A 25,133-nucleotide genomic window follows, 5' to 3' on the forward strand; every position below is an offset into this window, starting at 1 on the left:
TCCACTTATCGTAACCAACCATATCTAAAGCTTGAAATTATTTAATTTTTAAAGAAATTGTAGCATAGTGTCCATCCTACATTGTACATTCAAGTTGTTTTCTCTAAGTAAAGCTCCTTCACTGCACTTGTGACATTAGTTTTAATATTACTCAAATGTATAATTAAATGTACATAAGTCTGGGTTTGATGCTGTACAAAAATTGTTGTACATTTGTACAATAGATTATTCATCTTCTGCTAGTCTTGCCTCTGCAGCCGAGCCAATACACAAAAGTTTGTTGAAGGGGGATCCACATAAACCCAATTTCCATTCCCCCATGCTGTTATACTTCCACTTGTTAAGCACCTGTACAATGGTGTGACTTAACATTGCATAGGGGAGAGGGCCCCAGCAAAGAACTCTCCCTCCCTATAAAAACTCGCCTTGGTTGTCCCGCTGTCCAGTGAAACTGCCTCAGTTCTACTGCTTTTAGAACTCTGTGCACAGAGAGGTGAGACAGGATGCAACTAATTCCACTGCTGATCTCTGACCCAGAATAGAATTCAGCTCACTTCTGGACCTGTGTTAGCTCTGCAGTGCTGGAAGACAAAAGTACCATAAAAGCTTAGTCAATAAAGTAAACAAAATGCACACAGAGCATCTGTTGATGAAGTGGCCATTGCCACTTCTGACTACAAGTGCACCTTAACAGACCAACTTTTAAACTTACTGCCATACCTTTTTCCTCCCCTGACAGTTATGCCAGGAACATTTAGCTATGATGGCTATGTTCAGTGTGGGTGGATGGTCCATTTACTTGACCCAGCACTGAAATCCTAAATTTTTAACAACTAGATACATCTCACAAACAGATGAATTTTGGAACCCCATCTTAACTTTAACAGTGTCCCTTTAAAGGGAGTGGGGAGTAAAAACTGTCAAATACAAAAGGAATGATTCACAGGAGATAATAAAGCAATACTGAAAGTAAAACTGTTACTATTTAGCCAGTTGAACTACAGCACTCAAGTCATCCTTGGCAGCCTTTGTATACTGCAGTCACTACACATTCAGTGTTCTATTTCATTTCAGAATCGTAAGGCAACATTATGGAACTTTAGCTTTTGCATTCAAATTCAATGTTACATTACAACGCAAGATTACTAAAGTTGTGCAAGTGGTTCCATTTAGAAGTAACTGAGTTCTGCACATACGCAATGAAGAATTTACAGTTAGTCCCTTTTTAATTTGACACTGTTTCAAAGTGATTTGAAGATCAATGAACATGTACTATTATGCATATAAAAGAATCTTCTTTAATGAAGGCACTTTTACAAAATCTGTGTGCACCATCTACCACTGGAGCTTTCTCCATTCCTAGAAATGTGATTTTTTTTTTTTAACATATTAACAACAAACCTGTAACGAGCACTTCTGTACAAACAAGAGACATTCAAATATACTTTTAAGGGGGATTCTAGTTTAAGTTTTTTGGTTTTGTTTTTTTTTTAAAAATTCATTCTTCATTTTATCCCAGAAAAGCAGTATTAAAAGGAACTACTTTATTCACCATGTAAAATGTCATGCATACACATTTCATTGAAGTGACAGAAAACAGAGCTTTACTCAAATTCCATAACAGCCTTGAATTGAAAGTGTTACTCAGCAATGAATGTCTTCTGCTGATATACTGTGTCAATTTAATGCTATGCCAAGCTTGAAAAGAATCTGCTACACATATGACAAGTAACTAGGTAGCAAACAACTCTGCTCCCTCTTTCTACTGGTTTCTTATAAGTCTTACCTTGAGAAAGTGTCAAAGCCTCACATTTGGTACTGAAGTTAATTTCAAGTTTCACTATTCCTGAACTGTATTTTGGATACTGAATAGAGAGCCTAATTCTGACATGAGAGAACAAAAAGTTGCCTATGGAACATTCAAGGTTTATATTTGATAAGCTTAAAAAGAACAACTAATTTTTGTAATTTAACTTATTTGCAATATTCTTTGCACCTTTTCTTTTCCCACTAGGACTGCACTGATTTCCTGACACGCCTATTTCAAATAGAGACTAAGTACTGACATCTGATTTACTCACCAAACTTAAATTTATAATGTCTTATGCCTATTTATTATTTGTGTACCAGCATCAGTAGTATCATAGCTCTAGAAACAGCCTTGTCTTTGCCACTAGACACCCAGCAGAAGAAGGCAAGACATAAATGCAGTAAGTCCTACAAAAATAATGGCTAGTTTGTTCAAATTAAAAAAATTCACAAAAACTTCTTCTCACCATAACATTCCAAAAGGTGTAATAAGTAATGTGTATCTGAACCTAGAGGTTTTGACTGTCCCTTTAGCACTGAAAAGCTGGAAATGCAGTTTTTTAAACAAGTGAACCTGTTCACTTTACAAAAATACAAATAGGGAGAATATACTTCCTGGAAGGAGAGTCAACATGACAAAACAGAGATATTGTTTGCAAGTATATAATTAGCCCAACTGAGAAGGAATATATCATACAGCAGATTTTGGGTAGCATTATCTTTGTCACAAAAATTACTCACCAGTCAAAATGGCAGCAGTGCTTAAATAACCTTAAATTTCTTATAACATTGCAAATGCAGTGAAGAAAAGTGGCTACTCAACATCAAATATAAAAACCATTTATAAAAACACATCAGAATTTTATTGCTTGAAGAATACAGCATATGAAAAAAGCACAAGAACTTCCAAGGAAAAGGTCACAAGGAACCAAACATACTATCCCATACATACCAGATGCAGTAAAATGTTAACCTGAATTCTGCATCAGAAAAAACAAGTGTGAAATACCTAATTTTGTTTACTTAAAAGAAAAAGACTAATTTAAAATATAAAGTGTAAGGTGTTACAGTACAAATTAGAAAAGCCAACACTGCACATTAACATTGTTTCACTAGACTAGATTTACTACCTTTGGTACTGAAGTCTTTACAGAAAACCACTTCCTTAGTCAAATCTTGTCCAACATATTTCATGAAAGTTTTTCAACTTAACATTCAACAAACTAATCTTTACTTTTTGAACCATCACTGCAAGGATGCATTTAGAAAATGTGCAAGTTTATTCAATATGTAACCTAACTTCTCTAAAATTTAAATCAAAAGCCACTGGGCGATCCTTGGAGATCTGAATATATGCCAACTGTACTTGTTCAGATCTCTACTTAAAATGGGCACACTGTTTTCTGTTTATTTCGCTATGTGAACAGATTGCTGCACGCAAAACTTTTAGTCCAAAAATTTTTTCCAGAGAAACTTGTCAAGAGCATAATAAAAGAAAAGACAGTGCATTCTTACACAGCTATCTGATCTGATCGTCCACACTAGTATGCAAGTGGCTTTTCCATTCTGCTGGAAACAAGAGTACCAGAACATTGGCCAACATTTCTTCATTCAACATTAAAATTCTATAACGGACACAACTGTGGTCTATTTCAACACAAAGAACAGCTGCCCATCCATTTATATAAACAGAATTTTCAAAGTCAACCTGTCAAAAAGACTCCTTTTTCTTTCCTGATCCTGATTTTCTTTCCTGATTACTCATGGGGCATACTTTAACTAAACTTGGACAGAATCGTTTGCACCTACTAACCTGTTTGAATGAAGAAAATGTTATTGTTTCACAAGGTAGCTGAGGAATCCATTGATAACCTAGTCTGGAAAATGTTAACATTACGCTGACAACAATAACTAACGAATCAGGGTTAAATAAAAATCCCTCTTTACTGAAAGCATGTTCATTAACTTCAACTTTTGCTTTTGTAGGCTTGAACATTTAATAATTCCCAGTTAAGTCAATGGAACTAATACAATTGCGTTTCACCAAGTTCCAGCTTTACATGTGAACAATATGAACATATCTGGGCTATGCAAGTAATACCATCAACAACAGTTAACATTAAATTGGAGTGAAATAATAAGAATTATTAGTTCTCTACACTGGTCAGTCTTTGAAATGAAATATTCATTGATTCAGTACTCTTCATAGATATCATAATAAAATCATGGGTTTATTTTTTCACCCCTATACAAAAAAAATGACCGAATTTCTACAACTCCTATTAAACATACCTTTTCCTATCTTAGTGAAAATGTATCTTTTCAAATTTGTAACAAATGTGGTATTTGAGCACATATAATATTTACTGCCATATATATATATCCTCATTTTTAAAAGGACAAAGAATTCAGACTTTACTATGCTGACCTCTTTGCTTTTTTCCATTATGCAGATTAAGTGTTTACTGAACCACTCCCACCCAAAAAAAACAACCAATTAAAAATTCTCTATGTAAGATTTTATAGTTTAGTTAAAAGGGAAGAGAAATGCAAATGTGGATTTAGAGCTTCTGTATAAATCTCACTATTTTATAAACTTGTTGTTTATTTTAACACTGTTTATTGATCAAATAAATGACGCACTGCTATCTAAAATTTCCATATACACCATTAAAAATCCAAAGTTGATATGATATTGAACCTTAAATCTTTAAGAGTTCAAAAAAAGACAGTTTTTACATGTACAGCACACAACAGCAGACATCCCTAGAATACCAATGGCCAGTCCAAGATGCATACAAAATTACAGGTAAGCATTCATATCACTGTTTTCATTGTGCAGGAAAGATATTTCTCAGTGGGAATAGAAACTCAGCTGGTGAATTTCAGATATCATCTTCATCATCTTCATCCTGAGAGGATCCTGCCTGATTGGATGCACTGGCTGATGCAGCAGCAAGCTGTGCTTGTTGGGCCGCTTGTTGCATCTGTAGCCATTCCTGCTGGGCCAGTTCTGCTTGCTGCTGTCTAGCCTGAAAACAGACAAAATTGTTAACAAAACCCAATTTCCAATAACCTTTTAAGGAATTAGTATAGCACACTGGCAAAGATTACATTAATGGTCTAGCAGAAACTGCAGGTGCAAAGTACAAGATTTATACCTAAAAATAATCACTGTACATAAAGGGTGTTCAAAATATTGCAATGCTTTGTATTGATATTAACATTTAGTTATTCTTTCCCTCTCATCCACACTCTAAACGCCTTACTATTAATACAGTACCTTTTTTTCTTCATGTTGGCATAACCTATTTTGATGGTATGCAGTACAACCATCATCTGGAACATTTATGCTCAGAAAACCAAAGAGGTTGGGGTAAATAAAAATGTACTTGAAAAAAAGTCAATTTTGGGGGTTGCACAGGGTCATAGAGGCACCACTTTCAAATGAAAAATTAACCAGGAACGTTGCAGAGTGGCTAGAAGTGCAGCAAGTACAATTAGCATTAACCAATCCCTCCACCACTTACCCACACTGCCTAGGAAATACTGACCAGGAAGTCCAGGCCTTACTTTAAGCAAGAATTAAATTAATTAAATTAAAATGGAAAAAATGGAGGGTAAGTAAAGTGAAACATGTGCAATGTGTTATAGTTTGAAAGTATCAGAACTAGAGTAGTGATGTAACAATATTCTTATTTAATAAGGGCCTAACCTTTACAGCTGAACCTAAATTCAGCCCTATCATCCTCCACCTCCCAACACCAGTTTTACTTCTTTCCCCATCTCCAAAAAATTGCTTGTTTTTGTTACATAAATATCAGGAATGTTAAGTCTGGTTTTGCTACATGAATTTTCAAGATTTTCAGCAGTTTATTGTGAGTTCATCTTCCTCAGTTCAAGGAAAGGGGATGTTTGACATATGATAGGAAGCCTTTGTTAAGTGATTGTTAGGTACTGAAGTTGAGAGTATAAAACAGAGTATAAACAGTGCAAACAAACTAAAAAGAGTTTGATTAGAAGTCCCTTCTCCGCTCAACTGTCAGCTTTCACTTGCTTGTGATGTCATATTTTTTCTAGTACTTTAGTCACTATAGTCGCCTCCAGGATAGTTAAAACTAGGGACGGGCAGTTGCCCAGACCAAAAATAATTGGTCAACTGTCCAGTCAAACATTGGCCAAATATTTTAAAGCACTAATTTATTAGAACAGTAATAACAGTAAGAAAACAAAGTAAGCCTTTATGGTCTCCAATCAGCCTAACCTTAGATAGACACTTATGCCTAATTACAACAACGACAAAAGTTCTTAACTGAGCTATTTTAACTCAGAAAAATGTGGAACACAAATAAATGGAAGTTCTAAAAACTGAAAGAATGATATAATGGTGCAATCAAAAAGGTAGGCCATTGCCTAAATCAGGGTATTCTTGAAGGAATATTTGAGACTATTTGACAGTGGTCATATAGGTGATTACTTGAACAGCTTGTTAAGTCCACTTAAAACCTGAATTTGCACTGTAAAAAAAACACCCAGCAGGAAAAAAAAAAACATTTGAAACAAAAAAATCAGGTCTTCTTTATATATAACGCAAAACAGAACAAAAGCCTGTTTCCCCCCTCTATATAGGACACCTTTAAAGTTAAGTGCACATTTCTATTAAAATCCCCTTTTCATTTTGAATTTTCCATAACTGGCCTATCAGGCAAAAATTTTCTGAACCTACTATCTACCTAAGGATGATATTTTGGAACATTTCATCAAGGACAATTCAGTCAGTCAATAAGAGTACAAAAAGATACTGTCCCTATTCCAAGAGTTGTGGCAATTCTTTGAAAAGCTCTAGCACAAATGTGCTGGATTAAAAAAAAGTTGACATCTGCAAAGGAAATAGCCCTCACTGAAAAGAGGCTTTAAATGTTTCAGTTAAAAGTATTCATATGCAGTCACTAGGGTTTGAAAGAGAATCAATTTGTTCAGTGTCAATACTTGGTACACTTTTAGCCATTTTAACCAAAGTTCTAAACACATTAGTAGTGGACATGCATGTCTAAGATACACATTCAATGTGTCAGTGCTCCATAAGAGTCAGTGGCTCTACAGTAGTTTCTCTCAACCTTTCAGATACCAGGGACCAGCTTGCTGTCTTCCTAAACTGTGTTAGGGAGATCTCAGGGACGAGAAACACTGCTCCAAGGGACTGTGCACCTTCTGCTGGACAGATAATTCTGGAAATATTAGGTGCCACCACATTATATAACCACTTCTTCACATCTTTTTTCTTTTGAAAATACTAGAAAACTCCCTAAGGTTGCATGGCTAAGAACTCAGAGTCAGAACTTAAGGTGTCCTCAATCTTAAATCTGCCTCCTCATGCCATAATGCAGTATGCCAGTCTTTAATTGCACAATCAAGTCACTTCTCAAATACTACAACATAGAATTTTTCCTACAAACTTCAACCTAATGTTCACAACGAATTAGGATGCCTCTTGATTTGGATTTATTCATTCATTAAGGAAGTTATCTTTGTAAATGACCGAAAACTAGGGCCCTGATCTTACCAACACTTATACACATACATAATTTCTCAGGTGTGTAGATGAATATTTTAAGAAGTGTGATTGTCATTTAAGCAGCCAGTATTCCTTCTGCATATAACCACTGGTAAATTCTGGATCATCTATAGGATTAATCACATGCAAGAGTTATGCACATGTATAAGTATTTGTAGGACTGGAGTGCAAGTACAGCACTTGTTCCAACAATACATCCACAAACTACTTTCATAAATTGTGGAATAAAATAAAAATGCACTGTTTTAGAATCTGATCAGAGATTTTTGTACAATATCAAATGAGGACCATTTTAAGTTTCATTTACTGATCGAATACACAGACTAGTGCAACTTGCATGTATTAACAATTTTATAATGCATTTTTTATTGAACTCTAATAATTAAAAAATTAAATGCATACCTTCAGAGGACAGTGTCTACTAGATTAAACAATTTTAAAGTAGCTAAAAACAAATCAGGTCTAAGTTGATAATACCTCTTTAAATGAAATGTCAATTGTTTTAATTCCCCATTGTTTATAATACTCTATAATATCCCTATCCCACCCCTCTTCTGCTGCTTTTGACCTGTGTAGAGTGCAGCTTTTATTTAAGTTATCCACATTAAGCTTCATTGCATTAAGCTTAAAAGAACATAAAAACTTAAACTAACCAGTTTGTTATAAAACCAAAACACTGCTTTTGCAGCAGCCACATTGGCTTTTTTAATCTTAGCATGAAGGGGAAAAAAGTATATATGCGTCAATTTGTCACAGGACTACACCATTACATGTGTTAGCCATGTGATAAATTTCCAAATCTGGTGAAAACCTCAACTGTCTCATCATCATCATCAATTTAGCTATAAGGTACTTGGCACTTTACAACATACAAAAATAAAGTTTATCTGGGTTTTGGCATTACATGAGTTTCAGTAAGGTCAGCGAGGAGGAGGTTGCAACTAAGATGTAAGATCACCAGGAACCTGAATAAGCATTTTCACCATGGGAACAGAAAGAAAGGAAAGAGACATGTTAGAGATTTAGCATTCTTGTGACAAACAAACTATTAGAGAGATGGAAATTACCCTTTTCCCCCATGAAGTGATGGAACCAAAACCAAGACAGACATTTAAACTGAAATGATTAAGACACAAAATGAGTTACACCTAGCAAGGGTCATAAAAGGCAATAAAAAGGTTCTACAAATACATAGGGAGAAAGAGATGAAGGAAGATGTAGGTTCTCACTTAGTGGGGAAGGAGAGCTAATAACAGATGACGTCAAGGAGGCTGGGGTGTTCCCCATTTTGCTTCAGTCTTGGCTAACATATTAAATTGTGACTCGATAATTACTATTAACCAGAATGGGAAAGGAACAAGCTAGAACAAGGAAAGAAAGGGTTAAAATATTTCGATAAGTTAGATGTGTTTATATCAGCAGGGGCCAATGAAACTCACCTGAGGATACTAAAAACTAGATGAAAATCTCAACCATTAGCAATTATTTGTGAGAACTCATGGAAGATGGTGAGGTCCCAAAGGACTGGAGAAGGAAAAACATAGTTCCTATCTTTAAAATGAGGAACAAAGAGGACATGGGGAATTATAGACCGGTCAGCCTAACTTTGAGACCTGAGGGATACTGGAACAAATTATTAAACGAGAATTTGCAAGTATGTAGAGGATAAGGTTATAAGTAAAACTGAACATAAATTTGTCATGAACAAATCATGACAAATCAACCTAATTTCCTTCTTTTATGGGATTACTGGCCTAACGGATGGGTGGAAGCCGTAGATGTGACATATCTTGATTTTAGTAAGGCTTTTGACACTGTCCACCTGACATTCTTATAAGCAAACTAGCAAAATGTGGGCTAAATGCAATTACTATATGGTGTGTGAACAACTGGTTGAAAGACCCTACTCAAAGAGTAATTGTCAACCATTTGCTATCAGACTGGGGGGACATTTCCAGTGGGGTCTCGCAGAGGTTTGTCCTGGGTCTCGTACTATTCAAGATTTTCACTAATGACTTGGATAATGGACTGAAGAGTATGTTTATAAAATGTGTAGAGGACACTAAACTGGGAGGGGTTGCTAGCACTTTGGAGGACAGGATTAGAATATAGAACAACCTTGACAAATTGAAGAATTGGTCTGAAATCAACAAGATAAAATTCAACAAAGATAAGTGGAAAGTACTACACCTAGGAAGGAAAAAAGCAAATGCACAACTACAAAATGGGAAATAACTGGCTAGGTGGTAGCACTCCTGAAAAGGATCGGGGGTTATAATGGATCACAAATTAAACATGAGTCAACAACGCAATGCAGTTGCAAAAAAAGGTATATTAACACAGTGTCATATGCAAAAGACAGAAGGTAACTATCCTGCTTTACTTAGCAGTAGGGAGGCCTCAGCTGGAGTACTCTGTCCAGGTCTCGGTGCCATGCTTTAGGAAAGAAATGGATAAATTGGAGAGAGTGTAGAGTAGAGCAACAAAACGATAGCAGGTTTAAGACCTCTGAGGAAAGGTCAAAAAAAATTGGGCATGTTTAGTCTTGAGAAAAGATGACTCAGAGGGGACCTAATAACGGTCCTCAAATATGTGTTACGGGCTATTTTAAAAGTTGTTCTAAAGACTGGACAAGAAGTAACGGACTAATCTGCAGCAAAAGATATTTAGGTTAGATATTAAGAAAACTTTCTAGTTATAAGAGTAGTTAAGCTCTGGAATATGTTTCTAAGAGAGGTTGTGGAATCCTTGTCATTGGTGGTTTCTAAGGACAGGTTAGACAAAAACATGTCTGAGATGGCCTATGTATACATGACCCTGCCGCAGCACAGGGCGATAGGATTAGATGACCTCTCAAAATCTCTTCCAGCACTACATTTCTATGATTATAGTTTAAAGAAAATTATCATTTTCTAATATATTAGTTGCCATTTCCCTTCATATATACAGTTGGACTAAAGACAATCTCGTAGTACACGTAAAGGAATACAAAAAGTAGTTGAAAATAACTTTTTAAAACTCAAACATTTGTAAAAGTTTCTGTAAAATAGAAATACATGATTGAGTGGCACGGCTTTGATATCACCAGTGGTAAAGTAATACATTCATTTAAAACTCAGACTAATAAAACTTACACATTTCTATACAATGTCTCTGGCATGTCAGATCACAGAATTAACAAAGAAAAGTCAGCATCTTATTTATCCATTTGCATTTCTTGCCCTGACTTCGCAAGGTCAGATTCAGTAAAATCTTTCATGGCCATGCAATCCATAAAACAGGGGATTCTTCTGGACTAATGCATGTTTCTATGGCACTAAATCAGGGAGTGTCTAGTTCACTCAACCTCACTGATAGATTTTTGCAATTAACAGGAAAAAAATCCACATTATATTTCTTAGTCAGAAACACTGCCTCACTCACTTTTGCAAATAACTCCTGTTGCTGCCTTAGAAGTTCTTCTTCAGGAATGCCAAGATTTTCCAAACGAGAACTGGCCTTTCTTCTTTTTAGTGCTACTGTTTTGCACTCTTGTAAGACTTCTTTTACCTCACTGATATAGGAGCCAAAACCCAAGCTTTCTAGTGCTGGAAAAAAGAAACATGATCAATTAGCATAACTAAAATTTGTAGTCACATCAAAACAATTTCCTGTAATAAGACACCAAGTTGTTCTGTCCTATAGATTGCTTATTTAAAGTGACCCACAACAGTTTTTTTTTAAAATGTGCATCTTTTTACTCTTGTAGAATATAAAGGCCTAAACGAGAGATTTTCAAACTGGGGGGCACAGAGGAACATTCGGGGGGCGAGTGGTGTCCCCAGGAGGCTGGGGCTTGGGGAGGGAGCACCACCTCCACCCCCCTGACTCACTTCAACAAACCATCCAGCCTGTGGGTCAGTGTCAATATCCACTGATGCTCTGCTGATTTCTGCTCCTGGCAGCTTCCAAGCCCAGTGCTGGCTACGTCCCCAGAGACTGTCACATGTGCCTTCCCACACCCTGAAAACCTGAGGGGCAGGTGTTGTGTCTATATTTGTATGCGTTGGGGCAGCACAACCAATACTTTTAACTCAAGCGGGGGGGTGGGGGGAGGGGGGAGGGACGACACCTCAGCTCCAAAGGGTTGAACACCACTGGCCTAAGTCATATTCCCCTACTCCCTTCCTGCACCAAAAGTGCACTGTCTTAAATCTTCAAAACTTGAAAAACTATCAAGTGTGCTCTTCCTGGTTTTGCTGGTACTTTTAAATTTCTTAGCTGTATTTCATAAAGGTGAGGGAGCTAGTCAGAGAAAAACAGCAAGACAAGGAGACAGTTTAATTTCTTAGTTATACATTTAAAATAATTTCATATAAACCACACAAATGAATGGAACCAGTGCCATATTTCCCATATTTGCTTAATAACAGATATATAGTAACATGTACCATACACACCACATATGCCCAAAGTCCCCTCCTTCCACTATTTAAGCATAATGGACCAACCAGAAAAGCACATTTTCTTAATGGGCTGAAGTCAGCACTGATGTGCAACAACTTGGCCATTTCAGGAGAGAAAGGATTTAAGTCCCTACCCGCAATGTAAATAATAGTGTGTTGCATACCTAGTTGCAATTCAGTAACTGTCCTCCAACCCTCCCTAAAATGCTAAGACACTATTCCAATTTGTAACATAGCTGGGACCTAATCATGGTATTAATAATCTCCACAAAAGATACAACAGGGTTGGACAGACAGCATCAGGGAACAACTGTTGTAACCAAGTTCCTAAAAGTTGTTTTACTGTAGATAGGATCCAACTCTTGTTTATACTGAGCTTTGAACCATGCTTTAAAGTAGTTTGAACTACTGGAAAAAGGGGTTCTGGATACACTGGTTTCAAACATTATTCAGGTAGCCACTGAAAATAGGACGAAAGCTACAGAAATACTTTGAAAAACTTGCCTCTGTACTACAGAGAGCATCTGCGTTTAGATTGCCAAATTGGTCAGCAGCCATGGACTTAAGGACTCTTCAATTCTATTAGATGCCCAAACAGCAGCAGTAACAACCATCTGTTACTAGCCAGTAAATTACACCCCATCTTAACAGACAAAGACCTGTCCACAGTGATTGATTCATCAGCGACCTCTATGCTGGATTATTGCACCTCATATCTAAGAATGAGGTCAAACCCAGAAAAAGCTCCGTGTGGTACAAAATGCATCTGCTTAACAGAGGCCCTCCCAGTTATCACCCCCACCCCAGCATTCTAGTCTCAGACTCTATTCTGGATCCTAGTCTGTCTTGGTACTCAAATCCCTCATTGGGACTAGTCTAAGGGCATGTCTACACTTACCTCCGGAGCAATCGATCCAGCGGGGGTCGATTTATCACATCTAGTGAAGACGCAATAAATCGACTATTGAGCACTCTCCTGTCGACTCCGTTACTCCACCGAAGCTAGACGCGCAGGCGGAGTCAACGGGGGAGCGTCAGCAGTTGACCTACCACACTGAAGACACCGCAGTAAGTAGATCTAAGTACGTCAACTTCAGCTGCATTATTCACGTAGCTGAAGTTGCATAACTTAGATTGATCCCCCCACCCAGTGTAGACTAGGCGATACCTGAGAGATTGCCTCTCAGCTCCATGAGCATCTACAACAGCAACATCCCCTGAACAAAGAAACAGATGACAAATGAACAGCAGGCTTGGGAGTGCGAGAGAGAGACCGGCTGCTGGTAAAGATCTTAGATTTGATGAGAAGAATGACTATGGACCTCTCCACTTTCAAAAGTCAGTGTAAAACTAATTTCTTCAACTTACTGAGCGAAAGCTTAGTTCTTCACACACAAAAAAGGTCTCAAATTAATTAAACTAGGAAGATAGATTATCTGTTTTTAAATATACTTTGGAAACACTACAAAACTACTGTGATGGTAGCCACATAAGTACCTGGATAAATAGCCCCTGGCTCGAATTTGATTTATAAAAAAATAATAAGAGGAAGAGGTTTGGTCCTTTCTTCACCAGCCAAAAAGTGTCTGAAAACTAATTTTAAGCAACTGTGAACTTAATAAGACAAACAAGTACATTTCTTTATTAGTAAAATCTTTGATTATTAAAAATGAAAACTGTAAAAATAGAATTTCCTTGTCACAATTCATGTTCTAGTTATTTTGTACATTTTGCTAATCTTAGACAATGAAAATCTATAGACAGTCTTCCTTTTGTTTATTGTCAGTTTCACTTTTAAACTGGCAAACTTAGTTGACAGCATCTTTTATCTAAATTTAATTTTTTAATTAAGTTTATATTCTGTTTTCAAAATTAGTTTTAAAGCCTATTGTAGATAAGGCCAACTGACATACCAGTATTACTTTATCACTGACAAATATTTTCTGATTAAGTTAATGGCACAACCTTCAACAGCTTTGTTATTACTCTTTGCACATGTAGATATCAATGTTCTGATCTATTTGGTTTACTTTAAATGCTACAGGTTTAACATCCACCAGATGTCTTAGTTTCAAAGCCAAGCAAACAAGTTTGATATTCTATTTCTAACAAATAATAAAAAGTTTCCATAAATCACTAGATTTAAAAATCTGAATGCATTAATTTTAGTTTATTACTTATCCTTAGTATTTGTATTGCACTAACACCTACAGACTGAGGTCCAATTGTAATTAGGTACTGTACAAACAGTGAGAGACAGTCAGGGTACATCTACACAACATTTTGGAGAAAGCCCAGGTTGACAGACTTGGGTTAGAGGGGCTCACACTAATGCTCTAAAAACACCTGCATATACAGCACTTTGAAGTTGCAGCTCAGGCTGGAGCTCAGGCTCTGAAGCCCATTACCTAGGTTTTGAATTTGCCAAAGAAACCTTGGCTCCCATCATGAAAAACTATGCAACCAAGACAGGACAGGTAACATGCATGAGTTTTTGATTTTGTGATGCCAGTTTTAGTCTGAATATGCAATGTATGACTTCATGTTTCTCTTAGTAGTATGTTCCAGATCCGGTTAACATACGGAGACCTGGAGGAAGCTTTAGACCCAGTTTTGGCATGACTGACTAATACAAATTACGGTCAGACATCATAAATACCTCACCATAGGGAGAATGCCTGCTATTCTTAAACAAGTGTAAAGGTCAGTATCTTCAAAAAGCCATGTCTGTAGGCTAGAGCTTTTGTCAATTAAAGCCCATTCTCACACTTTGCTTTCTTTTAAGGGAATATGATTCAGAAGGCTGTGGTTTTGACGCTTCAAGTGCACTTAAACAACAGTGGTAGTCTATGTAGACTCCAGTCTGACTTAAGAATTATCTACTGGTTTTAGAGTGGTGTCTAATGGCCATTTGGGGTCAGCTTTTAAGTGACCAAAGCTTGTTGTTTCAGTGACTAAGATTACTGGTGTGTCCAGATCTGCCCTCCAGTCATATACAGAAAATAGCGTCAATCTGCAGTGATGATAGACAATTTAGATCGCGTCCCCTTCAAAGATTTATCAGGTGACTCATTTTATTGAATTATACAAAAAAGCCTCGTAGAAAGCTCATTTCTGAACAGGTAGGGTATCAGTAAACTGAAAACTAACTCTCGCCCCTGTGGCCTTTAAGTTTGGCCTCTGCTCCACAGGTACAATTGAATTGCTCTGTCAACTAGAGGGGTAAGAGATGTCTCAGAATCAACCCTGGAATCTTGCTGTTGATTAGAGATAGTGTATGTAAAAGGTTCACTCTTAGTCTTTTCTGTTCCTACACGTTGAAAGAACTCTTTCAGAAGAGTGAGTTTGAGAGTCTTGGCATCAATTTTGAACAGTTGGGATCTGAGGCAACTTTAGTTGAGGAGCCTTATTCTTTATGGTGGTTTTTATTTTACAGTTGTATTATGTAATGGGTAGAATACGTGATAATGCAAGCTGCCTTGTGCATAGTGGCCTGGCTGAAAGTTTGTATTTTATTTTTAAAATATTAAATATTTTGTATTTTAATCAATGTACAGAATGTTCCAGTCTTAAGTATTTTATTAAATCTAAAGTAATATAATAAGGAATACATTATCATGGGTGGGCTTGCATTTTACATACTACCTATGCAATGCATTATTTAGAATAAGAAATACAATGATGAAATCTTCCAAATAAGTGTTTTTTCTAGGATAGGTAGAGACTTGAATACTTTTGAAGGTATTCTGTTATTCAGCAAAACAACAGAATTTTACCACAGCATATTGAAATTAAGAAAGATTATACTGCCAATATTGAGTACAATAGTGTGTAAAGCAAATAGCACATCTGCCATTGACTTCAGGGGGCTCTGAGCAACTACAGGGATCAGCCCACATAGATCCAGTTGCACAGCGGTTCTCAAACTTCCTTGCACCTTGACCCCCTTCTCAAAACAAAAATTACTACATGACCCCAGCGGCTGAGGGACTAAAGCCTGAGCCCACCTGAGCCCCACGCGGGGGGCCCAAAGCCCAAGGGCTTCAGCCCCAGGCAGGGGGCCTGTAACCTGAGCCCCACTTCCCAGGGCCGAAGCCCTTGGGCTTTGGCTTCAGCCACGCGTGGTGGGGCTCAGGCTTCAGCCCCAGGCACCAGCAAGTCTAAGCCAGCCCTGGTGGCCCCATTAAAATGGGATCGTGACCCAATTTGGGGTCCCAACCCACAGTTTGAGAACCGCTGCAGTTGCAGGATCTTACTTTAAAAACTAAATCAGAACTTCCATTAATTGAAGGAAACAGATTAAATTTGTTTGGGCAAGGAATCATATCAAAATCTAGTAGCGTTCCATTAAACTTCAGAAAGGAGACTTCAAAAAGAGAAGGAAACTAATTAAAAAGACATTAAAATTGAAAGTAAATATATTAGAATCCTTAGACTCAATGGAGGCCACTTAAAACATACCATAACAAAGTCACAGGCACCTAAACAGAAAGGACCTAAACAAAAAAATAGTTCAATTACAAGATGGCAATGCACAAGATGTTACTTGAACCAAATAGAAAAGGAGTACTTGTGGCACCTTAGAGACTAACCAATTTATTTGAGCATAAGCTTTTGTGAGCTACAGCTCACTTCATCGGATGCATCACGAAAGCTTATGCTCATGAAAGCTCATGCTCAAATAAATTGGTTAGTCTCTAAGGTGCCACAAGTACTCCTTTTCTTTTTGCGAATACAGACTAACGCGGCTGCTACTCTTAAACCAAATACGTATCTTTTGAGAAAATGCCAATCTAACTCCAGCGAAGCCAAGAGAAAGAAAGTATGAACTATGGCAGGGAAAATTAGTAGGGTATAAGGGATTTTGAAGAGCAAATAGTCAAAGTCATAAAAAAAGCTACAAGGAATTATTTAAATATATATGAACCAGAAAGGTTACAGAAGAAATGGCGATCTTCTAAAATAGCATATAGCAATTTGGATTAAAAAAAAAAATACAAAAAAACAGAGAAACTAAATTATTTCTTTTTTTCCAATTTTTCCCCACAAAAAATGTTGGTGATACCTACCCTAGACCTACTCTTTTCAGGTATTCAACTGACATACTGATGTGTCAAAAAAGGTAGTGCAGGAACAAGAGCCATATAGTATGGACCATGATATCTGAAAGAATGAATGAAGTGGCTGAGCTGCCAATAAAGAGATACAATCTCTCATTAAGATTAGCTGCTATACTGGTACTCTGGAGAGTAGCAAATTTTGAACAAGTAGGGGCGATCCTGGGAATAATCAACCAGTAAGCCTCATTTATGTACCAAGTAAACTGGTTTAAGTGATAATTATAAAAATCTAGATGACTATGACAGAAAGAGCAAACTGCAGCTTACTTACTAAAAATTTGAGCATATCAATGAAATATTTCCTTTAGTATGTTGATAAAATAGTAGGCAAAGAAGAACTTACCGAAATGTATTTGAACTTTCAGGAAGCTTTTGACAAAAAGTCATTGTAGACAACTTAAAGATAGTAGTCAAAAAAAGCAAAATAAGTTTTTCAATACAGAATGGGATAGAAATATTTAAATTATATGCACCACATACATCTTAAATAATTTTCTTTAAAATAGTAATATTAACCCTCATGCTTCAAGGAATCAACTGACAGGTTAGGAAGGAATTAGTACCATATGTATTTCTGAAGGATAATAAGGATAGCAATGAAGGTAGATGCAGAATATAAAATTTTACGACTATAACATCCTCCCTATCACATTTGACCATATAAATGGGTAAACATTCATTTAACAAAATTTCAAGAAGAGCTTTATATCAAAAATTAGAACTTTGAACACACTAGCAATTATAACTTGACAAAATATTTGCCAGTAGACAACACGCTGCAGATACAGTATGTATGTGGTAATCATTTCACTTCAGCTTCCAACCACATACAAATTTTCTTAATCCGCATTATGAAAAATAATCCACTGGACTAATCAGGATAGTGTTAAGTGAAATCTGCATTTAGAATAATTTATCATAGGCAACCAGTCTTTCATCACTAAATTATTTCTTCCCACTAACACTGGGTTTCCAACATAACTTTGTTCTACTTTTCTTTAGAGATAATCTCTATTAACCTAAAAACTTGTGCTGACACTTTTGGTGGCAACTTTATGTATTTAACCAGCACAAAATTTCATTCACAATGCAAGTCTGGGTTTTACTTTTTAAAGTCCGAGTTTGAGAGGATTTTTAAGAATCAATTTTACTGCAAGGCACCATTTTCTTAAAATGTTAACTATAACAAAAGTTGATATATGGTTCATATTTTCTTATATTGCTCTTTATTATAAGTCGTCATAATCAGAGCTTGAAAAATTCACTTCTATATTGCAAACAGGAAACTTTTTCTGCTAAGTGGAGTTATCATACCCCATCATAGTCTGCAGAATCTAATTAATTGAGCATTTAGTACTTATAGTTTCAAAAACAACTTTCCATGTGAACTGATACAAACTAATACTGGATTGTTTTCCTGAGCCTGAAGTTCTACTGCTTATGCCGCTATTCACTGACTTGCCAAGTAGCTGAGTAAAACCAAAACTCTGATCACTTTCACTACTACCTTAATTCACAACTTTGTGGGCAGCAATGAAACTGTCAAGAATTGTGGTAGCTTTCTCAAGTATCTGAGTAAAATTAACATGATTCTTGATCGGAGCAGCCCATGTGGCTTTCAAAAGCAGCTGTGGAAGTAAGCCAAGTCATTAGTTTCATTCTGTTACTGCTTGAGAAACCTATGAGCAGCAGTAGCAGGCACTGGTTCTATTCATAATGAACAAACTCAAAAAAATGCAGGCTGGAGAAGACTAGAACAGCAGATACTCACAAAAATCAGGAGGCTCCGAGATTTGAGAGAGAACAAAAAAAGAATCAGAAAACTTTTCCACCCAGCAGCCATAGAAGGTGGGAGCCAACAGCCAGAATAGGGTGCAACGGCATATTTTTAAGTGTACCCACTTATTACAGTAGAACTGATACAAAAGATGAAGCCACAAAGAAAGTCCAGGGATAGCATGGTAGGAATCCCAGTATCTTTCTTTTTACATCAGCTAGGGGATTCGTTAGGGATCATCAGGGGCAAGAGCCTGGAACTCTCTCGTAAAGCCCACCTCCCATCCCCATCTGTTATACAGTGTCAGCCTCTGGTTTGCAAGTGCTTAATATTTTATTTTATTTCTGTAACAAACAGGAAAGTAATCTGCACAACCACCCTGAGAGATAGTTCTCTTTTCACAGGTATGGAAACTGAAGCACAGAAATATAAGTGACTCACCCAAAGTCACACAGGAAAAGAACAAGGGGAGGAACTGAAAACTCCTGCCCCCTTCACCACAAAAGTAGCCTCCCTCTTGCAATGCAAGGCAACAAATAATCTTACTCATGTTCTTTAAAATATTGACTTTTTCTGCCAGTACTTTTGGAGAAATCAATTGTAGGGTCCTAAACCTGAAGAAGAGCTCTGTATTGTTGGAAAGCTTGCCTCTCTCACCACCAGCAGCTGGTCAACTAAAAAAAATTCTCTCACCCATTCTGTCTCTCCATTATCCCGAGATCGACATGGCTACAACAGCACTGCATTAAAGGAAACGGTCTGTCATCTACCAGATGACTGCCGCCGAGGAACTCACCTTGTATGACATGCTCTGGGGAGATGGTTTTCTTCTCAGACTTATTACAGATCTCATTGGCCTCCGAGGAGATGAGGTGGATGAATTCAGTGCAGCAGTTCACCACCAGCTCCCGGGCATCATTAGCCACCCGGACATTGGGGAGAGTTTCTTTGATCATTTTGTTAATAGCAGCTCTTGGGATGGTGAGGTCGTCGTCGTTTCCAGACGACGAAGCCATTATATTTCACACTCACTCTCCGAGACTCTTTGAACTCAGATCTTCAGACCCAGAGCAAGACACGCAGAGCACCAGAGACCCGCTGCTCAGGGAGTCCCGAGGCGGTGTTGCCGGGGCAGGTCCAAGCAGGGGATGAGAGCAGGTGCCGTGAGTCTGCGGGCGGGAGGGCGCTGGGTGCGGGGCGGGTGCTGAGGGGACCGCGCGCTGGGGGAGAAAGGGAGGGATCAGATTCACGCCCGAAGGCGGGAGAGCGCTAGCGGGGGCCGGCACGGGGCCCGCTGCCAGCTCCCCTGAGCCGGTGCCAGCAGCTTGGGAGCAGCCGCGGGAGGCGCTGCCCGGAGTTCAGGGCTCCCTCGGCTACAGCCTCTGCCACATCCTTCACGCACCGCCGCCGGGTATTCGTGCCATGCCGGCCGCCGCCTTGTGAACGGGAGCCGCAGGAAGCCGTCCGAAAAGCCCGCGCACGGCTCGGCTCCGGCTCTGCACTCACCCAGCGGCGGCCGTTCCCTCAGAACCGAGGGCGGCAGGGAGGAGGAAACGAGCCAGCGAGGAGCACAGCCAACGACCAGCGCCACTTCCGCCGGAAGCCGTCCTCGGACACTTCCGCTTCCGGGACCCCATCCCCCGGAAAGAGCTCTGGCGCAAGCCGCGCGCCCACTCTGGGGCACACCACTCCGCTCCGCGCTCCCCCCGCCCCTAGCCGGGCTCCGGAATCTGAAGTGGGGCAGCACCGGGCGGACGGTGGCGGAGGAAAGGGGCAAGGCTGGACCCACGTGCTCAGTAGCCTCGTGGGGCTGCTGTGTGCGCCGCCCGGGGGCGGCGCACACAAGTGCAGACGGCGCGATGCGCCCTGTGCGGCTGTGTTACCTCTGGGGCCTTTCTTCTCTAGCAGCAAAGGTGGGTTTTAATGTGGTGGACAAGACGTGCTGAAGGCCCCTGTGCGCCAGGCGAGGGTAGTGTAACACGCATGAGCAAGAACAAGCACTGCCTTGTCTGCATGCGGATTCTGTTCTGTTAGTTACTACTTCCATGTGAGCTAACACGTGCTAAAACCCATCTTTTTTCCTAGTGGGGGCTCACCTTTACTCCTTAACAGTGCCCCTAGCTCGGGCTCCAGTAGGCCCTACTTCACCGTCTGCAGTGCGTCCCCAATGGATGACAAGGCATGATCATTTGTTTTCGTTGCATTGAGTGTTGTGACCTGACTAGGAGCCCAGTGTACACGGTCAATACCTTCAGAATAGTTTTGAGTACTTTATAGGCATTAACAAGACCTTGATTTTACCATAGTTTCTCAGGATTTACAAATTTCAAAATAAATCATCTTAAAAATAACCTATTTTGATATCTATATTAGTAGTTTCAAGGTTGTATTCTGATGTAGCACACAGACAATAGCACACAGTATATCATGTCTAAGTTAGGGCTATTTGACTTAACTCACACTGCTGCACAATCTAAATTTAAGCCAGTGGTTTGATTGGAGTTCTGCTTTTAGTCCCACAGCTCCAACATTTATTTTTATTCCCAATGTGATACCATCAGCAATTCCATATTTTAGGTCTGCTATTTCAGCAAACAGGAGAGAGTTTCTCAGCCTGTAATATCTGATGTATTGCTTAGAAATAGTTAATCAGAAATGACTGTTCTGCAATAACTCCCCAGCTAACAAACCCTTAACTGTGGACCTGTTGGTGGATTCATCAGCAGGTACTACAGTAAACCTAGATTTCTAAATGCATTTCCGAGACATTTTGCAGTTGTCTTTATAAAGCTTTTCAGCCAGTGCTAATACAGTTTGACCCATCTTTAAGACAATTTTTAGCCATCAAGTTGCAGAGTATTCTACGTTAGACAAATGATATGTCGACTTCAGAAAGCTGAATAAGATGGCAATTTCTGGATCTCTTTATGTTACATTTTATTGAATAATCTAATAATAGGAGCATCTTGTGGACAAAGTGACACTTTTTTTCTCCCATATATTTCACAGATGTAGCAGCATGGTCACATAGAGGTAGGGAATCTATTCCAGACGTCTTACACCCTCCAAGAGGGGTTGGGAATCAGGAGTTGATGGAGAAAAGGAAATGAAGAGAAAACAGAGGAGTGACAAAAACATTAAAGGGGAAAAGAAACAAAAATGAAGACAGGGAAGAAAGAAATGAAGGGCAGAAGTAATAGTGGTCTTCAAGGTGAACGTTTGCCCCACTGAATGATGCTGAATGTAATAATTAGGTACAAAATAAATAAGTTCAGTTATTAGATAAAGGCCACATTCCCCTCATGAGCACTATGCAAACTACACATTGACATAGATGGGAGAGCTGTGGATTTTGGGGGAGTACTAAACATATAGGCTGGGTAAAAACCATAATTAAAAATAAAATTCAGACCTCTCCCCAGAATGAATGTGATACATGTGTGTGCATACTAGAATTACTTAATGTTTTTTTCCCTATAATCTTGCCAAGTATCAGAAGTAATTGTGTGAACATCAGTGCAACAATACTTAGCATAGAATATTTCAGCAATTTCTTGGAGCTGCTTTTTCTGGACCCGACAAGGAGAGAAGGAATTCTTGATTTAGTCCTAAGTGAAATACAGGATCTGGTTCAAGAGGTGAATATAGCTGAACCAGTAGATAATAGGATTAATGTAATACAATTTAACACTGTTGTAGGGGAAAAAATGCCAAAGAAAGTCACCACAGTAGCATTTAACTTCAAAAAGGGGAACTACACAAAAATGAGGAAGCTAGTTAATTGGAAATAAAAAGGAATAGGCACAAGGATGAAATGTCTGCAAACTGCATGGAGGCTATTTAAAAACACCATAATAGCATCTCAAACTAAATGCATACCCTAGCCCAAAAAAATTCAACGATGGTCAAACAGCAGAGTAAAAGAAGCAGTTAGATTAAAAAATACAGTCTTTAAAAATTAGAAGCCCAATCTTTGTGAGGAAAATAGAAACTGGTAAGTCAAGTGTAAAACTATAATAGGGCAGGCCAAGAAAGACTTTGAAGAGCAAGTAGTTAAGGACACAAAAACTAGCAAAAAATTGTTTAAGGACATCAGAAGCAGGAAGCCTGCCAAACAGTCAGTGGGGCCACTGGATGTTTGAGGTGCTAATGGAGCACTCAGGATGAGGTTTTTGCAGAGAAGCTAAATGAATTCTTTGCATCAGTCTTCACTGCAGAGGATATGGGGGAGAGCCACATCCAAGCCATTCTTTTTAGGAGACACATCGGAGGAACTGTTCCAGATTGAAATTGATTAAATAAACAGTAATAAGGTACCAGGCCAGATGGTATTCACCCAAGAATTCAGAAGTAGCTCATATTAAATTGTAGAACTACTAATTGTTCTATATTAACCTACTGCTTAAATTAGCTTGTGTGCTAGAGGGTAGCTAGCATAATGCCTGTTTTTAAAAAAGGCTCCAGAGCTGCTCCTGGCAATTACAGCTTACTTCATTACCAGGCAAATTACTTTAAACTATAATAAAATTATCAGATATAGTTGGGGAAAAGTCAGTATGGCTTTTTTAAAGTGAAAGCATGCTTCAAACTATTAGAATAGTTGAATAGGTGTACCAAGCTATTAGAATTTTTTGAGTGAGTGAGCAAGCATGTGGATATAGTGTACTTGTCAAAAGCTTTCTGAAAGTCCAAGATTCCTCACTAAAGGATCTTAAGCAAACTAAGCAGTCACAGGATAAGACAGTAGGTCCTGTCATAAATCAGCAACCGTTATGTAAGCTAGGAAAAGGTAGGAATAAATATTTTCACAATAGAGAGAGGTAAATAGCAGGGTCCCTCAAGTATCTATACTGGGACCTGTGCTGTTCAAAATACTCATAAATGATCTGGAAAAAAAGGATGACTAGTAAGGTGTCAAAATTTGCAGATGTTACAAAGTTACTCAAGAGAGATTAAAATTGGAAAAAGTGCAGGGAAGGGCAATGAGAATGATTAGGGGTGTGGAGCAGCTTCCATGAGGAGATTAAAACGACCTGCACTGCTCAGCTAAGAAAAGAGGCAACTAAGAGGTACTATGATAGAGGTCTATAAAATCATAAATGGTATGGAGAAAGTAAGTGTTATTTACCCCATCACCTAAAACAAGAACTAGGTGTCACCTCATGAAATTAATAGGCAGTAGGTTTAAAACAAACAAAAGGAAGTACTACTTCACACAACCTTGTGGTACTTGTTGCCATGGGATGTTGTGATGGTCAAAAGCATAACTGGCTTAAAAAAAAAAAAAAAGATACGTTCATGGAGGACAGGTCCATCAACGGCTATTAGCCAAGATGGTCAGGGATGCAACCCTACACCTCCAACTGCCAGAAGCTATGACTGGACGATGGAGGATGGATCAGTCAATAATCGCCCCATCTGGCACTGGCCACTGTCAGATAAGATACTGGGCTAGATGGACTATTGGTCTGACCCTGTATGGCCATTCTTATGTTCGGTTTTTGACTTTGTTTATATAAAGTTCTTCAAAAAAGCAGGACCTTATAAAAAGCAAGTGTTATAATAGCATCTCTTGATCTTAAATATGTAATTTGTATGTTTAAATTCTGTTATGATTAATTGATTCTGTTATGTGGAAACCAAATTTTTCATACCCATTTCAGTAAAGCAACATGAAATTTAAAGGAATACTATTGCATTCAGTTTAAACTTTGATTTAGCTTTAAAATTATTCTGTTTGATGACAAATATTCTTTGAATTCTAAATATTAAAAAAAAATGCTGTGTAGCTAAGATATTTTAAAAAATCCCACTATGTATAACCCAAGCATGTTATATAGCACAGTCAGCAAATCCTATTCCCAAGAACACTGCCAACCTTATCAAAGCTACTGGTACATCTATGTACGTACATACATACAAACACCCATGCTTCAGACACTCAAACATAGCTGTAAATGAAGTGGAGCTACAAGCCAACATTTTCAAACCTGAAAGCCTAAAGACATTTAGATGTCTAGTCAACTCCTATGAAATTTTCAAATGTGGGTGCCTAAAGCCAGTGTCTTAAATCCACATTTTGACATTTAGATCAGTGGTGGGCAACCTGTGGCCCACAGGCCGCACGCAGCCCATCAGGGTAATCTGCTGACGGGCCACCAGACAGTTTGTTTACATTTGTATGGCCACCTGCAGCTCCCAGCGGCCGTGGTTCACCGTTCCCGGCCAATGGGAGGTGCGGGAAGCGGTGTGGGCCACAGGGATGTGTTGGCCACTGCTTCGCACAGCTCCCATTGGCCAGGAACAGTGAACCGCGGTCACTTGGAGCTGCAGGCAGCCATGCAAATGTAAGCAAACTGTCTGGCAGCCTGCCAGCGGATTACCCTGATGGGCTGCAGGTTGCCCAC

General features: G+C 38.6%; 1 protein-coding gene across 1 annotated transcript; it reads right to left on the minus strand.

The window, feature by feature from the left end:
- Nucleotides 1-1,340: 1,340 nt before the first annotated feature.
- Nucleotides 1,341-20,322, minus strand: DR1 (down-regulator of transcription 1). Its single transcript, XM_074962229.1, has 3 exons — nucleotides 19,523-20,322; nucleotides 10,808-10,971; nucleotides 1,341-4,841 (listed from the first exon to the last, which is right to left on the minus strand). Exons 1-3 carry the CDS (start codon nucleotides 19,740-19,742, stop codon nucleotides 4,695-4,697), a joined length of 531 nt encoding a protein of 176 aa, XP_074818330.1. The 5' UTR covers nucleotides 19,743-20,322; the 3' UTR covers nucleotides 1,341-4,694.
- Nucleotides 20,323-25,133: the final 4,811 nt, after the last annotated feature.

This window comes from Natator depressus, chromosome 8 (genome assembly GCF_965152275.1).
Source record: "Natator depressus isolate rNatDep1 chromosome 8, rNatDep2.hap1, whole genome shotgun sequence".
NCBI lineage: Eukaryota > Metazoa > Chordata > Testudines > Cheloniidae > Natator > Natator depressus.